General features: G+C 40.1%; 2 protein-coding genes across 2 annotated transcripts; both read right to left on the reverse strand.

Annotated features, from left to right (window-relative positions):
* Positions 1 to 1,991: 1,991 nt before the first annotated feature.
* On the reverse strand, positions 1,992 to 5,113 carry LOC128398806 (vomeronasal type-2 receptor 26-like). Its single transcript, XM_053360061.1, has 3 exons — positions 4,319 to 5,113; positions 3,817 to 4,044; positions 1,992 to 3,038 (listed from the first exon to the last, which is right to left on the reverse strand). The coding sequence occupies exons 1-3, from the start codon at positions 5,111 to 5,113 to the stop codon at positions 1,992 to 1,994; spliced, it is 2,070 nt and encodes a 689-aa protein (XP_053216036.1).
* A 7,595-nt stretch (positions 5,114 to 12,708) lies between these two features.
* On the reverse strand, positions 12,709 to 16,430 carry LOC128398807 (vomeronasal type-2 receptor 26-like). Its single transcript, XM_053360062.1, has 4 exons — positions 15,633 to 16,430; positions 15,048 to 15,275; positions 14,493 to 14,619; positions 12,709 to 13,622 (listed from the first exon to the last, which is right to left on the reverse strand). The coding sequence occupies exons 1-4, from the start codon at positions 16,428 to 16,430 to the stop codon at positions 12,709 to 12,711; spliced, it is 2,067 nt and encodes a 688-aa protein (XP_053216037.1).
* Between the last annotated feature and the right edge of the window lie 289 nt (positions 16,431 to 16,719).

Below are 16,719 nucleotides of genomic sequence, written 5' to 3' on the forward strand. Positions count from 1 at the left end.
GAGAAAGTATTGTAATTCCTGAATTAAACCATTCATCCTTCATGTTCTTACTGGGCAACTGCAGGTATTAAGGGCAACAGAAGTACTATTTCGGCAATATGAGTACTGTATGGTATCTTGGTTAATTCAAGCTTCACCACTACCTTGGCATTGGATTGTTGTCAGTGGTAAAGGAGTGGACTGAAGTCCCAGATTTGTTTATTAACTGCAATAGACACGTGGATTCTGTGTAATTGAAGTGATCATGCAATTGAAACTACAATTCAACAAGTAGCCAACTTGCAACCCATATTATCCACATGGAATGATCAGAGACCGAGGTGACATTGAGAGCACAATGTGATTTAGGGATATATTGGAGATATATAGGACTGAGGTACAGGATTATGGAGCTTGTACAAACCTTTAATGTTTAAAATTGAATCCACCCACACTAATACACAGACTGGTAAACAGAAACATATATTTAATCAATTAATATTTAATGAAGGAACATAATATCCTGATATGATTTTGGAGGAGAATATGAAATAATTGCCTTCTATAGACTATAATTAGAATGCATAACACATGATAGAAGAAATTATCAACAGAGCCTTCCATGATGGATTTGGAGAAATGATTTGACAAAGTTGGAGATTTACAGATTAAACCTGTTAGGGGACATATTTCCAAGAAATATACATAGTATACTGTAAACCTTTTATTGTGACAGAGCCCAAAAAGAAGTTTCAAAACATTTGTTGAGTGATTATAATGGAATAGTGGGAAATACTGGATTATTGCTCTTTCCTTTCTTCTTATTTGGTGCTCCCTGTTATGCTCATCCCATGTAGAGGAGAACTGCTGAATGTGAAGATCAGCATACATACAACAATTCTTAAAATAAAGTGCTATCCTGCTTCTGATGGTGCATGAGTTTCTTCCATCAGAGAATATTAACTGCAAATCCCAATTTCACTTGTCAAAACAGATTCCAGCAATACTATCAATAGCCAAAGTTAGGTTTTGTTTTCCCAGTTGAAAACATGTAATGTTGATATTACATGTTGTGATATGAGGACACGGGTGGCGCTGTGGTCTAAACCACAGAGCCTAGCGCTTGCCAATTGGAAGGTCGGCGGTTCGAATCCCCACAACGGGGTGAGCTTCCGTTGTTCGGTCCCAGCTCATGCCCACCTAGGAGTTCAAAAGCACGTCAAAGTGCAAGTTGATAAATAGGTACCGCTCCGGCAGGAAGGTAAACGACGTTTTCCGTGTGCTGCTCTGGTTTGCCAGAAGCGGCTCAGTCATGCTGGTCACATGACCCAGAAGCTGTCTGTAGACAAATGCCGGCTCCCACAGTCTATAGAGTTAGAGGAGCACACAACCCCAGAGTCGTCCTCAACTGGACCTAACGGTCAGGGGTACCTTTACCTTTACCGTTGATATACAGTATGTAAATCAGATCAAAATAGGGGTTTGACCTGAGTTAATGTGTGTCCAGTACAACTGTATTCACAAGAAAGGTGCATTTGAGCAATGACTTCTATCTTTTATAGCACTAACACTAATAATCCCAGTTTCAAGTAGCTAGCCATGTTGGTCTGCCCTACTCAAAATAAATTAAAACAATTCTTTAAAAAAATAGTTTAAAAGACTCTTCTTAAAAACCTAAAAACTCCTTTAAAAGAATCAAGTTTTCAAAAAAAGGCATATGGTCTAAGAAAGTCTCTAAAAGAATCCTTCTAAAAGATTTTTAAAATTATAAAGTAGCACCTTAGAGAACTGAGTTTTTTTAAGTATAAGCTTTCGTGTGCATGCACACTTCTTCAGAGTCTGTATCTCTAATAAGACTTGATTCTTTTAAAGGAGTTTTTACGTTTTTAAGAGGAGTCTTTTTAACTATCTTTTTAAAGAAATGTTTTAATTTATTTTGACTAATAATCTCGTGGTATGGACTTCCAGTGAATTTTAAAGTGAGAATTATAAAGAAATGAACTTACATTCTCTCACTTTTTTCTGGACATTATTTGCTCTCTGTTGTTCAGCTCAGGCCTGCACAAAATTATGTAGCATTTAGGGGAAAAGATGCAACCCAGTAATCCAGCACTGGAGCATAAGATGGAGAAGATCTCCACAGCCACCGTGTATTTTCCTTTGGTGCTCAGGTAGGTTGGAATAAAGGATAACCACACACTGCAAAACACCAACATGCTGAAAGTGATGAACTTGGCCTCATTGAAGCTGTCAGGTAACTTCCTGGCAAGAAAAGCCACAATGAAGCTGATTATGGCCAGGGAACCCATATAGCCCAAGACACAGTAAAACATGGTCTCTGAACCCTTATTACATTCTAGTATGATTTTCCCATTCAATGAGTGCATGTCTGAATCTGGGAAGGGAGGGGAAGTACACAACCACAGAGTACAAATGCTAGCTTGAATGAAGGAGCAGAAGAGGACAATTGAATTTGCCAGTCCTTTTCCCACCCATTTTCTCATCCCAGATCCTGGTTTAGTTGCCATGAATGCCATAACTACAGTGATTGTTTTTGCCAATACACAGGAAAGAGCCACAGAGAAGACCATGCCAAAGACCATTTGGCGTAGAAGGCAGATCTCTTTTCTTGGCTGTCCAATGTAGAGCAAAGCACAGAGGAAGCAAAGAAGAAGGGAGATAAGGAGGATATAAGTGAGGATCCGGTTGTTGGCCTTGACTATGGGCGTATCCTTGTGCTTCATGAAACTTCCAAGCACTAGAATTGTGGTAAAAGAAAAAGAAATTGCCAAGATAGTCAAGATAATCCCTAAATTTTCTTTGTAAGAGAGGTAGCTTAAAACTTTGGGAATACATTGACTTTGATCCTTGCTGGGATACTGGTCTTCTGGACATTTCATACAAGCATCCATATCTGATGAGAAAATGAAAAGCTGGTTATTTCTAGAAATTGACCAATGTTTATCTGAACAGCCAATTACAAGAGTCCCTTTTTTGTCTTCCTGAATTTCTTCTAACCACTCAAGGGAAATCTCTCCTGTTAGTGAGAGTAAACCTTTCTGTGTTCACGTATTCCAGTATGATGGTATTACATGGGTTGTAATACTTAAATGTCCCACCCCCGCTGTGTGATAGAAAGAGACATTGTACAGCAATTTAGTTTAAGATAAAGAGGACTGGGTCTGGTTGATCCTTGGAAGGTTTGCATGCTTAATGACAAGCTAAGTTATAGAAGAGAGACAGGTTTTGATGGGTAATTAATAAGTTGCTCCTTAAAAAAGGAATGTGGCCAGTTAGTAATTCATTAACTTAAATTCTTATTAAATCCATCTTTACCACTTGAAGCACAGGTGGTCTTAATTGTCACTTTAAAGAAAAGGTTAAAGAATTTCCCCTTTGTATTGTGAACTATAGCCATAAAATTATTAATAAAGTGTTAATATGCTATGGTATCACAATTTCTTAATATCTCTGAACATTATGCCTCCAACCTTTATGAAGAGAGACTGTGCCTTCTGGACACAGAACACAATCATAGCAGCAAAATTTATCTGTTTCCTTCTTTTTCCTGCTGTAGCCAGGATAGCAATAGTCATTACACAGAGAAATAGGCAGCACCTGCAGAGAAACAAAAAAGAGAGCTTAGGAATAAGAGATAAGTCTTCTTTAGTATCACGTGAAAGGGAGAAAAAAATAGAATCAAACACCGCTTGCTCATGAATGGTTCATTCAAATGCAAGCCCCCAGCAACCTATACGACCAGAGGGAACATTAATGAGTATGTCAAACAATAAACTTTCCCTTTTATATACTCAAGTATTTGTAGCTGTGTCACACCTGATTAAAGCTTGGATGCCAAACAATTTGATCATCATAAATGGTTAATTCTTTGCCCAGAGGAGCCTGTGGTTCCAGTTTTCCAACCTTGATTCGAACCACTGATCCATTGTGAAACATCAGCCAGTTTGTAACATCAAAGCCAGTAACTTGTTCAGCATTTTCATCAAAGCGCACAGTGTCTCCAGCACTGTTATTGATTACGATACTCTTTAGAAACTGATGCACCTAGATTGAAAGAAAACATGAACAAAGGGAAAGCTAGGTATTGTAAGTATTTAAGTGAGGATCACAAGCATCTCTCTTAGTCACCTAAAAACAAGCAAACATAGTGACTCAATAGGCCTTTGGTGTCATTTGGGTCCCTTTGATCCAAAACAGAGCAAAAAGAAAGCCAGACATATTTATTTATTTTTAATGGAATTGTATTCCTCAAAATTGGAGCGCCTTGGGAACAAAATCTACCCTGGTTTGGTTAAAAAAAGTTTTGAGTTGTAATTACCTGCCATGACTGTACATTCTGAAATGCCAGTCTGTCTCTTCTCAATCTTCTGAGTTTCAAGTTGGATTTATATATTGCATGCAAAGCATGTGCCACAGCATATACAGCATTGTAGACATTGTAGCTGTGGCCTGTTGCCTTCATTTCAAATAAAATTCCAGGAATGTCTTCCAATTTCTCCATCCCAGTACAGCCTTTCTTCTCCTCTTCCTCCTGCCCCTTAGATATTTTTAACGAACAGCTGAATGACTGTTCCCAGAAGTCCTGAATAAAACCATCTCTTTCAGTCCAGGAAGGCCTTATAATCTGAATAAACTCATTAAATCCTATCAGCTGGTTTGAGTGAACAGTGAAGGTCATAGAGCCATGAAATGTTTGTATATCCCAGAGTTTCTGAAGAGAATGTGATGCAAAATCCCAGTGGGATGTAACAATCCAGACTTTACACAAAGGTGGCAGTGAAAAGAATGGTGCTGCCAACAGCAAAATTCTCAAAACCATAAAGGAAGGAGGTTCTCCATAAACAAACATTATATTGGCTTTTCTCTCAAAGACAATTTTATAGCTTTCCATACGTTCAAAGCCCAGTTTTATCATCTCATCCACATAATTCCACTTTGGCATTTTTACTATGAAATCATAGCATACACCATTCTGGGAAAAGATTGGCAGAATTGTCTGTAAAAACCTGTCCCCTCTGTCATCATCCACAGCCCAAAGCCCAATCCATGTCCACCTGAAATGCTGAAGTAACTGCACAACTCCCTTGTGCTGGTACATTTCATTTGGGACCATCTGGTACAAAAATGGAAAGAGTCTTTTGGCACCTTGTACTGGCAGAAATGATCCATAAGTGAGCTGTTCAAATGGAAAAGATAATGTTATGCCCCTGAATCACAAAGTTGCAGGGAAGCTGTGGGCCATCAAAAACATTACAAGATAATTCATTATAATTGCAGAGAATCCAGTAGGCTGACATGTTCAACATCCTGCTTAAAGGTAAAGGGTAAAGAGACCCCTGACCATTAGGTCCAGTCGTGACCGACTCTGGGGTTGCGGCGCTCATCTCACTTTATAGGCCAAGGGAGCCGGCGTACAGCTTCCGGGTCATGTGGCCAGCATGACTAAGCCGCTTCTGGCAAATCAGAGCAGCACACGGAAATGCCATTTACCTTCCCGCCGGAGCAGTACCTATTTATCTATTTGCACTTTGACATGCTTTCGAACTCCTAGGTTGGCAGGAGCAGGGACCGAGCAACAGGAGCTCACCCCGTTGCGGGGATTCGAACCGCCAACCTTCTGATCTGCAAGTCCTAGGCTCTGTGGTTTAACCCACAGCGCCACCCATGTCCCTAAAGACTCTCCTCCCTGGAAGAGAGGGGAGTGGTTGTGGGCGGGAGCCCGAGCTCCGCCCCTGGCCGGGGGCCTTAGCCCCCGCCCCTCCTCACCTGGCTGGCGCCCACGCCCACCGGAGGCAGCCAACCAGGTGTCTCCGGGGGGCGTGTTTAGCAGCTTAATGCTGCGGCTCCAGCTCCGCCTCCTCCTCAGTCATCGTCGTCCCGCAATTGGATTCATGTGTGTCAAGGGCTAGGTGTGGCCATCGCCTATGCTATCTACCGTGGGTTATTCCGTTAAAGGAATCTGGCGGTCGTGTATTCCGTCCGATGCCTGCTTGGCGGGAGGCCATGGCACGACCCTCGGTGACATCAGGGGTGAGCCTATAGTTGGATTAGCATCAACAGGCTCCACCTACTGTTGAATAAACCCACCTCCTATAGTCATCCAATGCCTAAGCCAATACCTTTTCACTGCTGTAATCAATAAAGTTGTGGCCTTTTCTTGCCCATTAACCTTATATCACGTGTCCTTGTGTGTTTATTTCACATAGCGGGGGTCGGGCCCTCGATCCACAACATCCTGCTTACAATCTTAGAATTGCAGAGTTTGGGTCCTATGGTCTGGGAGGAGAACACAAATTTGTTCAGTGGCCAACACCTGACCACCCCCTTAAATAGGCTAGGGGTGGGCTGCTTTCAGCCCCAAGCCCCAGCTTCTAATTGGCTGAGTCGGCACTGCTCGCTCTTACCTGAGGATCTGATGCAGCTAGGGGTGGGCAGTGCCAGCCATCCCCTCCTCTGGCCACACCTGGAAGAGGGCAGCCTCCCTGAACCACCACTGCTGTGCCATGCAGCAACTGCCACAAACCCGGAGTCCCAGGTGAGCAGATATCCAATTTGACCCTTCTGGACTTTTCTTTTTAATATATGGTGTGATGTGGAAGTGAGGGTGAATCTTTGATTTTGGTGTGCTTCCCTAGGGCCCGGGGGAGCAGGTTCAGATCTTAGAGGAATGAAACTAAACAATCACCAAACAATTATTGAAATATACCCCACGGCACTGCTTTCCTACAGAAGACTCACATTTGGAATACTAACTCATTAAAAGACTTGAAAGATAGCTGCCCCATATATCTTATTATATGAAGGAGAGTTGGAAGAAAGCCCAGAGCCTGGAAGATAAAATGCTGAAAGACGAGGCCACTGAGGGGACTGTGCTGAAAATTAATTGAAGGACAACAACACAGAATAAACTGCCTCCTGCGTGTTAATAGAAATATGGATTTGTTGGACATGACAGAGAGTCATATAGCGGGGACTGTGAAGATAAAACAATGGGTTAAGATCGGACTTTATGAAACTGGAGGAACAAATGAAAGAGACTTTCTCTCGACATCCAGAACACAGGAAGTCCTCCTGAAATTTATTTAATTAGGAATGTATAATTGGCCTTATTGTTTGTATTATGATGTGGCAAGATTTGATTTGATTCATTACCAATTGGAATGTTATTAATTGAAAATTAATAAAAATTATTTACGAAAAAGGAGAGAAGAAAGTAGCTTCTTGAAGGTTAGATGAAATGGTTCTTGAAGATGGGATCCTCCATATTCCATCCCACTCATTGCCATTGATTTCTTTGCCTAATTCAGTCTAATTCAGTCTCCCATACTATGTGTAAACGCTTTGCATTTCCCATGTAATATTCCACAAATCAATGAAACCATACCTTTCATATCACAATGGGATTCAATACACCTTGATTCAAATACCTTAAAAGAATGAGATTCTTCCCCTCTTTCTTCAACATCTTTAGCAATGTATTAACAATATTGGAGAAGCTGGAGCCAATTAGGGTGCAGATCTTTTAGATTTTCCTTTAACCTTTCTTTGGTTATTGCTCTGCATTTACATGGTAAATCTCAAACTCCATATAAACCTTTGTTTTCCCATTCTTTATATTGCCAATATTTATATTATTGTCTAAAAGCAGGGAGTTAATGGGGATGTTTCAAGGGCCAAAATTTTCCCTTGATTTGAAATGTTGTGCAGTAGTTTGAGATTCCCAGTCCTCCCTTAGACCTGTGCCTATATAGCATATACACTGTATGTCAGCAGCCTTGAAATGGACACAATATGTCACATGAGGTCTGAGTAGCACAAACAAAATTCAGCTATTAGTTTTAGTACCTTGGAAGCTACTGTTTCATTAATTCAGCCTGATATTTAGATTTTGTTCAAATGTAACCAGAGCCATGAGCAGGGAACTTTTTGTTATGGTGTCCAGTTTATGGTACTCTTTCCTGAGTAAGATTCGCTTGCTGTCCCTTGCTCCTGCTAGCAAATCTTATAAGTAACTTTAAAACTTTGATTTTATTTGTCCAGGCCTATTTAGATGATTGCTCATTGTCTTTTGCTGATGTTTTTAACTGTTGTAATATTATTGTTTCATGATTCTTATTGGACTTTCATACTGTTAGCTGCCCTAGGCTCCCAGTAGAGGATTAACAGAGTATAGAAAGTGATATAAAGAGATAAATAGCTAGATCAATCATTCTTAGACCTCTTTCACACGTACGACTACTGTCATGTATACTACATACTATAGAAATTTATACTTTGCATTTTGAGCTTTATACCTATCCTTAGAAATGTTAATAACCTTTCCACTTTTTATCAGATACAGATTGATATGGATTACTTCCAACCTTATACCTGAGTCATTGATAACATTATTCAAAATTTCAGTTCCAGCTCATAATAGAGCTTCTTTTTTTTGGGGGGGGTCCAGTTTGACCTCCTTCCACTTTGATGTTAAGTCTTTGATGAGCAGTAAACGAATACTATCTTCTAATAAGCTGTCTATCCACTAGATCAGAGGTTTTCAACCTTTTTGAGTCCATGGCTCCCTCGGCCAGCTACATTCTCTGAGCTTCAGAGTCCACTTATGCCACCCCTTGCCTGCAGAGCCAGCAGCCCACCACCCCTTTTTGAACACCCTCCTTTGTGGAGAGTTCCCTCAGCCTCTTTTCCTCTCTCCTCTCCTTTGGTTTTGTCTGGGCAGCTGCTGCCACTGCTCCTGGTCTCTGAGTCACTCCCTAACCAAAGTAAAGTGCCTCCTCACACTGACTTATGGGGAGCCTTGGGAAGAGGATACCACCCTGCCTTAGTAGCCAGATGGAGACTGGACCAAGCTGAACATGAGGCATACAGCCACACAAGCCTTTGGGAGGCAGAGATGCCAGAGGGTATCAGAGGAGGGAGGGACAGAGGTGAGTGTTGCCCACAGCACCCCTGACTATCATTCAAGGCACTCCAGGGTGCCATGGCACACTGGTTGAAGACCACCACACTAGATGATACTATCACTTAGCCTTCATTTAATCTATTTTTTAACCAAAATATAGCAGGACACATTTTCAAAACTTTGTTGAAATCTAGATTTTGTGTCACAATTGTGAAATCTCCACACACTCATGCACACAGCTTACCTGTGGGATCTTGTGAATTGCTGAAATGATGGCCATATTAGCAGAGATTTCAGAGATGCACCCTCCAATTAGAGCTATCAGATTGTTATGAATGTGACACTTAAAGTTAGGGACAAACCTATGTTGTGCAGAAAGCAGGCTGAGTGTGGCCTTATAGGTCATCCTTGCAGTGTAGTAGCTATTGAGGATGTGGAATCCCAGAGATATATTTGATAAGATGTTGGGATTTTCATTGATCTCTTTGACAGCAAATGCTAAGGCCAGAACATGCTGGTAGTTCTTTGGTACTGAACTGAAAAAAAAGTACAGCCTGGTTTAGTAAAACAACATGAACAGCAAACCCAAATTATTCAGATTCATTGTTCCTACGAATGAAACATGATGGTATCCTATATACATGATAATATGAAATGAAAAATTTTAAAGACAAGAAAACTGGATATATGGGGGGAGGGGGAAGGCAGACAAATGATTGTAATAAATGATTTAAGTATTTTTCTGCAGTTATTCTGCAGATGTGCTAAAAATACACAGGGTGCATTAATTGTAAAAGTACATAAAGAACAGTATTTCTTAGTGATATGTCCTCAGTAATTATGGTCGCTGTATATTTTAGAATGAGAAAGGAAGAGAGAATAATGGCTTACACGGGTTCATTAATCAAGATCTGTGTAGGCGGTTTGATGAAATTGAGGCTATCATACAGGATGACAACTTGAGAAACAATCTCACCGATGATAAGATCTCCTGGCTGGTAAAATTCATGAGGAATAGGGAGGGGATCATCATATATACTGCAATTAATGGAATGTTTATTGTATACAGTATGGCAAAGCAGTATGAGAAGCAAAATCAGAAGAAGTATGATCCTATTGACAAAACTTCTCTTCCCCATGTATATTTCCATGGGGGTATATTTCCATAACTCCAGCATTATTTCTGGCTATCAGTTTTTCTACTGCCTCTGTTGATTGGAGTTACTACACTGATTTTACTGTTTTATATGTTACCTGTATTAACTTTGCCTTTGTTTTCAAAGGAAAAAAATAGTATAACCTTGGGGCAATATCTACTAATTCATCCAAATACTCATAAGACACATAAGGACAAAGCAGGGTCCATATGTGTGTGTTAATAATCACTGATCAACAAGCTCCAAGTTTTCACAATAAGAATCTTGGATGCAGAAGATTAACTGGGCAAGTAGAAAGGTTGAGAATGAGGGATAGTCATTATTTAGATAAAAATTGTGGCAGAACTAGCGGTAGCTGTATAAATGAGAAGGGGAAATCACACACAGAAATGTCAGTGGTGTCTGTGCCTAAATAGGGTTCTCAACATCATAAAGATTTATATCTTTTATCATATGCTGATCACTCATGGCCCTAACAGGCACCAGGTGTCCATTGTGTAAAAGAATGAAAATCAGTAATTTTCGTAATGATAGGTATTTAAAAATTTTCTAGTGTGCTTTTGACTTTTGGAGTTGCATCACAGGTGAAAAAACTGTTAAGCGTCAACACACACACAAACACACATAATTCCTACAATTCTGAGGGATAATAGATAGCTAGAGGCACATATCCCAGTAAGTCCAAGATACCTCTGCCAAGAATTAAAATTATGTTCACTCACAAATCATAACATAATTCTTAGGAGATCCCTATTCCTCTGCCAGAGCTACAATTTCCAGGGTGGTTTAACAATCAATCCCTCTTCAGGGGTAACTCTGGGAATTGTAGAGCAAGTGGAGTATAGATTTATCCTTTACATTTATCATGAGCAACTTTATCCAATGATGCTCAAGTAGATTGGTGCAATGAATAACTGTTTCCAAAAGCAAAATCCCATGTTGTCAGTTTGATAAATTTGGCTTTATTGAAATTGCAGGATAACTTCCTGGCTAGGAAAGCTACACTGAAGATGATAATGAAGAATAAGCCTTTGTTTGCCCAAATGTACCAAACTCCCATTTAGTAAGTGCATGTCCGATTTTTTTTAACCTATTTCCTGCTTCTTGTTTTTTTGTTATATCTTCACCCAGTCTAGTTTACCCCTGAGCACTGAAAAGACTTTTGGGGTTCACGTGGTGTGAATCCAAGCTCCATTATAGCATCAGTCCACATCACCCTAGGAAGCAAAGAAAGGGCAGTATCTGACAATAATGGCTCTGTTAAAAGTGGAACAAGCCTGCTGGGCTTCTATCCTTCCTTTGTCTTTAATTTGGACCTGCATATAAAGTGCAGAAGAAGCTCCATCAGGAATCATTGGATCTTAACTACTATTCTCATGCTGGCTGGTGGGAAGAGGCTGAACTTTCACTATACTGGAAGTGTCTTTCCTTTCTTAACACAACAGAAGGAGAAGTGATGTTGCGGTATATAAACTCTTGCAACATTCTTCCCATCAATGTTTTCAGTTAAATACATCTAAGAACAGAAAAAAGAAATGAAATTATATTCTTTCATTTTTTGTCTCTTTCCTCTTTGCTTCCAGTTGTTCAGCTCAGCCCTCAACAAAATGATGCAGCATTTAGGGGAACAGAGGCAATAATCTAGCTCTGGGGGAAAGTGGACACAAAACTCTTTTAACCACCCATTTCTGAATTTTGTTATACCTTCATTCAGTCCTAATTCAATGAAATAGTTTCTTTGGTTGACCTATGAAGAATCTGAGCTCCAGTAAAGCATTAGCCCTAGAACTGTTAGCCCATGTAATATAGATTAGGAAATGAAAAAACCTGTCTGTTGAAGACCAACCTTGTGTTGGAAGATTTTAACTATGGCCTGCTTATTGGATTAATGTTACTGCTAATGCAGGCTACCATACTGGAGTTTCTATAACCAGGTTATGGATTCTGAACAAGAAATGCTTTTGATTCAACTGAGATTTAGCCCCACAAAGACTATACTCTCATCCCTGTGAGGAAGCCTTTTTTTTAAAACTGGAGCCCTGTCAAATATTGTGCTGAGGCAGAACAAATTGTCTTTGATTGCACCTATCCCTTTTAAAATGTTACAGGATGTTCTTTCACATATCCATTCATCTGGAACAAAGAGTCCACACCAAGCTTAAGCACTTAGCCACCCAAAAGTTATATTAATATGTATGTCTGAAACCCCAGGTGTTGCTCCAGATTATTCTCCAAAATGTTTTGGCGAACCCTGTGGAGCAACACAATTTGAATGAAACACATGAATTTATTTCCAGTTACATATACAGGAAAGCATGGAGCATGAGAAGTTTTGTGAAAACATTATTATACAAATTAAGGAGAACTTATGATAGATCCCAGATGTCTCACAGGGATTTGTGCTTTTGCTGCATGCTAATCCATCCTGCTCCCATGACCCCACCCCCCTGCTACTGTTCAAGTAGCAGCACTATAGTCTACTACAGAGGAAAAATCTTATAGTGGGTCAAGTGAGGGAGCTGTACCTGGTGTAAGTCTACTCAGAAGAAAAAAAATGTGTGAAAACACCCATCCATGAATTCCTATCTATTCTTCTCAATAGCATTTCCAGTGAAATATATCTAAGAGTTGGAGAAAAAAGAGATGAACTTATATTCTTTCATTTTTTTCCCTCCTGGTTAGTTGCTCCCTGGTGTTCATCTCAGGCCTCAACACAATTATGTAGCATTTAGGGGAAAAGATGCAACCCAGTAAGCCAGCGCTAGAGGACAAGATGGAGAAGATCTCCACAGCTACCATGTATTTTCCTTTAGTGCTCAGGTAGGTTGGAACAAAAGACAACCAAACACTGCAAAACACCAACATGCTGAAAGTGATAAATTTGGCTTCATTGAAAGTGTCGGGTAACTTTCTGGCAAAGAAAGCCACAATGAAGCTCACAATGGATAGGATGCCCATATAACCGAAGGCACAGTAAAGCATGGTAGCTGAGCCCTCATTACATTCCAATATCATTTCCCCACTCAATGAGTGTGTATCTATATCTGGGAATGGAGGTGAAGTACTTAACCATAAAGTACAAATACCAGCTTGAATAAAGGAGCAGGCAAGGACAATAAAATTAGACAATCCTTTCCCCACCCATTTCCTCATCTTGCCTCCAGGTTTGGTTGCCATGAATGCCACTACCACAGTGATGGTCTTTGCCAGAACAGAGGAAAGGGCCAAAGAAAAGATGATGCCAAAAGCTGTTTGTCGGAGAAGACAGGTCACCTTTCCAGGCTGTCCAATGAAGAGAAAGGAGCAAAGGAAGCAAAGGAGTAGGGCTACAAGGAGGATGTAGGTGAGAGTCCGGTTGTTGGCTTTGACGATGGGAGTGTCCTTGTACTTCACAAAAGTCCCAAGTACTAATGTTGTGATCAGAGAGAAAGAAATGGCAAGGATAACTAGGAGGATCCCTAAGTCTTCTTTGTAAGAGAGGTAGCTTATAACCCTGGGAATGCATCGAGTTTGGTCATTGTTGGGATGCTGGTCTGCTTGACAACTGACACAGTTATCCATGTCTGAAAAAAGGAAGATGTTAAGTAGTTTTGGATGTAGCCAGAATGCATATTGCTGCTTTTTTGCAGTTCTACATAGTGACTTAAACTGAGCTGATGTACTTAGTATTTTTAAGGGAAAAAATAAATTCCTGATTCTGACCTCATCACAAGACATTATATCATTAGGTAACCTTTTTACAAGCCTTTCTTTCTCAGTTTTGCACTAATCTACAATGTGGGAATAATAATATTAATTTCTCTTGTAGGGTGGTTATAAGAGTTCTGTGGTGTTTTCTGTGGCAGTACTTCAAGCACTCACAAAGTACTTTTCACATGCCAAGAATTACTACAGCTATAAATTAGGATGTAAGTAAAAGGTAAAGGTAAAGGGACCCCTGACCATTAGGTCCAGTAGTGACCAACTCTGGGGTTGCGGCGCTCATCTCGCTTTATTGGCTGACGGAGCCGGTGTACAGCTTCCGGGTCATATGGCCAGCATGACTAAGCCACTTCTGGCGAACCAGAGCAGCACACAGAAATGCCATTTACCTTCCTGCAGGAGTGATACCTATTTATCTACTTGCACTTTGACGGAGCTGGGACCAAGCAACGGAAGCTCACCCTGTTGAGGGGATTCGAACCACCGACCTTCTGATTGGCAAGCGCTAGGCTCTGTGGTTTAGCCCACAGCGCCATCCGCGTCCCTTAAGGCAACATATATAGTTGGTCCTAATTCATCTTCACCATTTTATGTGGTTGATTCGAAAAATCTGTATTGAGAATGATATTCTTGTATATTTTATGAATCACTCTCTCCCCAAATAAATACATGAATAAACTAGTAGGTCTTGTTAATGAGATTTGCTTATCTCTTTATATTATGACTTCTACCATTCTGGTAAGAAATCTTCCCTTCTGGACATTGAGAACAATCATAGCAGCAAAATTTCTCCCCCTCCTTCTTTTTCCTGCTGTATCCAGGATAGCAGTAGTCATTGCATACCGAAATAGGAAGCACCTGTACAGAATTTTATAAAAGATATCAGTAATAAGTGATTAGCTCCTTAAATCATTCTCCTCCAATATTGTGTGTGTGTGTGTTTGTGTGTGTGTGTGTGTGTGTTCATGAATCCAAGGCCCCAGTTGCCACACATGTCACTAATTTCTGTAGCTCAATATCTACAGAAGGCCTTTTTTTTTTTTACTTGTGCAGTCCCCCCACAAGTATTTTGAACTCTTCATAGTAAAAGTTCTAACTTGCATTAGCAGCCTATGTGGGTAGAATTGACAGTCAGTCATTAGTATGTGGAAGTAATTGGGATGGTCAACAAAGAGTGGGTGCAGCAAATTAGCACCTGCCCACTCATCATGTGATTTTAATTTTGTGTGGTGTGGGCAGTTGAATAGGGTTGGTGAATGCTACCCAGCATAGCAGTTACAACAAACCTGATTAAAGCATGGGTGCCATGTAATTTGGTCATCTTTAGTGGTTAACTGTTTGGCTGGAGGAACCTGAGGTTTCAGACTTCCAACTTTCACTCTAACCACTGAGCCATTAGGGAAGAGCATCCAGTTTGTAACATCAAAACCAGTAACTAATTCTCTATTTTCATTGAAGTACACACTGTCTCCAGCACTGTTGTTGAATATAATGTGCTTTAGAAAGTGATGGACCTAGATTGAAAGAAATATCAACAAAGGGACAATTAGGTCTTGAAATTAATTGTGTGAGATTCACAGCACCCTGTTTAAGTTTTTCCCTCTTTTTTGCTCTCTTATGGAAAATATATTTGTGGACTTAAAGCTTTATATGATCCTTGCTCTCTATTTACTCCATGATAATATAACACTATTCCATGTTATTGTCAGTACTTTTAAAAATGTGAAAAGCTGGTAAAATATAAGGAAAACAAAAAATCAAATTTGTTAGAATTGTTTTATGCAGATCAGCACCTGCTTTTTAGCTCTGTCTCAAAATTCACTCAGAAAGAATGGATAAATGAATGAATGTTGTAAACAGTATTGAATTACCTGCCATGGTTGCACCTCTGGAAATGCATATTTTCTTCCATCTACCATTCTTCTGTGTCTGAAATAGGATTTGTATACGGCATACAAAGCATGTGCCACAGCATAGACAGCATTGTAGACATTGTAGCTGTGGCCAACCATGTTCATTTCAAACAAAATTCCAGGAAGGCTCTCCAGTTTCTCCTCCCCTGTGCAGGTTTTCTTTTCTTCCACTTTATTTTCTGTAGGCATTTTTAATGAGCAGTTGAATGTCTGTTCCCAGAAGTCCTGGATAAAACCATCATATTTTGACCAGGAAGGTTTTACCATCTGAATGAACCTTTGGAATCCTACTGGCTGATTTGAGTGCACAGTGAAGGATATAGAACCATGGAAGGCTTGTATATCCCATATCTTTTGAATAGAGAGTGATTCAAAATCCCAGTGGGAAGTTACAATCCACACTTTGCCCAGAGGTGGCAGTTTGAAGAATGGTGCTAGAAACAGCAACAGTCTCAAGCCTTGAAAGGATGGAGGTTCTCCATATACAAAGTACACATTGGCTTTTCTATTGAAGATCACTTCATAATATTCCCATTGCTGTAAAATCCTGTTTAGAATTTCATCTAGGTAATTCCATTTTGGCAATCTTACTATGAAGTCAGAACAGATATCATTCTGGGAAAGCATTGGCACAATTGTCTGTAAAAACCTGTCCCCTCTGTCATCATCCACAGCCAAGAGCCCAATCCACGTCCATCCAAAATGCTGAAGTAACTGCACAATTCCCATATGCTGGTAGGTTTCATTTGGGACCATCTGGTACAAAAATGGGAATAGCCTTTTGACACCTTGTACTGGCAAAAATGATCCGTAAGTTAGCTAAAATAAAATATATACATATTTTTCTGATGGAAAAATAGTGAGTGTTAAATCATTGAATCATTGTAGGGGTGAAGTGGGGCACATTCTCCAATACAGAGCCAGAAGATCTTAAACAGATGACTTCCTAGACCCACTTTGAAGAACTCTGGTAAGGGAGAATACCCCCATTGCTCAATTGCTGAATGTTCATTTCCACTCAATAATAATAATAATAATAATAATA

Source organism: Podarcis raffonei, chromosome 13, assembly GCF_027172205.1.
Source record: "Podarcis raffonei isolate rPodRaf1 chromosome 13, rPodRaf1.pri, whole genome shotgun sequence".
Taxonomy (NCBI): domain Eukaryota; kingdom Metazoa; phylum Chordata; class Lepidosauria; order Squamata; family Lacertidae; genus Podarcis; species Podarcis raffonei.

Excerpts from the sequence above, each read along its gene's own strand:
- LOC128398806 (XM_053360061.1), bottom strand. The coding sequence starts at position 5,113 with ATGGTCCCAAATGAAATGTACCAGCACAAGGGAGTTGTGCAGTTACTT. Across the intron at positions 4,045-4,318 it reads AGAATGTACAGTCATGGCAG|GTGCATCAGTTTCTAAAGAG; the intron begins GTAATTACAACT and ends CTTTCAATCTAG. Across the intron at positions 3,039-3,816 it reads GGCATCCAAGCTTTAATCAG|AAAGGTTTACTCTCACTAAC; the intron begins GTGTGACACAGC and ends ACGTGAACACAG.
- LOC128398807 (XM_053360062.1), bottom strand. The coding sequence starts at position 16,430 with ATGGTCCCAAATGAAACCTACCAGCATATGGGAATTGTGCAGTTACTT. Across the intron at positions 15,276-15,632 it reads CAGAGGTGCAACCATGGCAG|GTCCATCACTTTCTAAAGCA; the intron begins GTAATTCAATAC and ends CTTTCAATCTAG. Across the intron at positions 13,623-14,492 it reads GAAGATTTCTTACCAGAATG|ACATGGATAACTGTGTCAGT; the intron begins GTAGAAGTCATA and ends TCCTTTTTTCAG.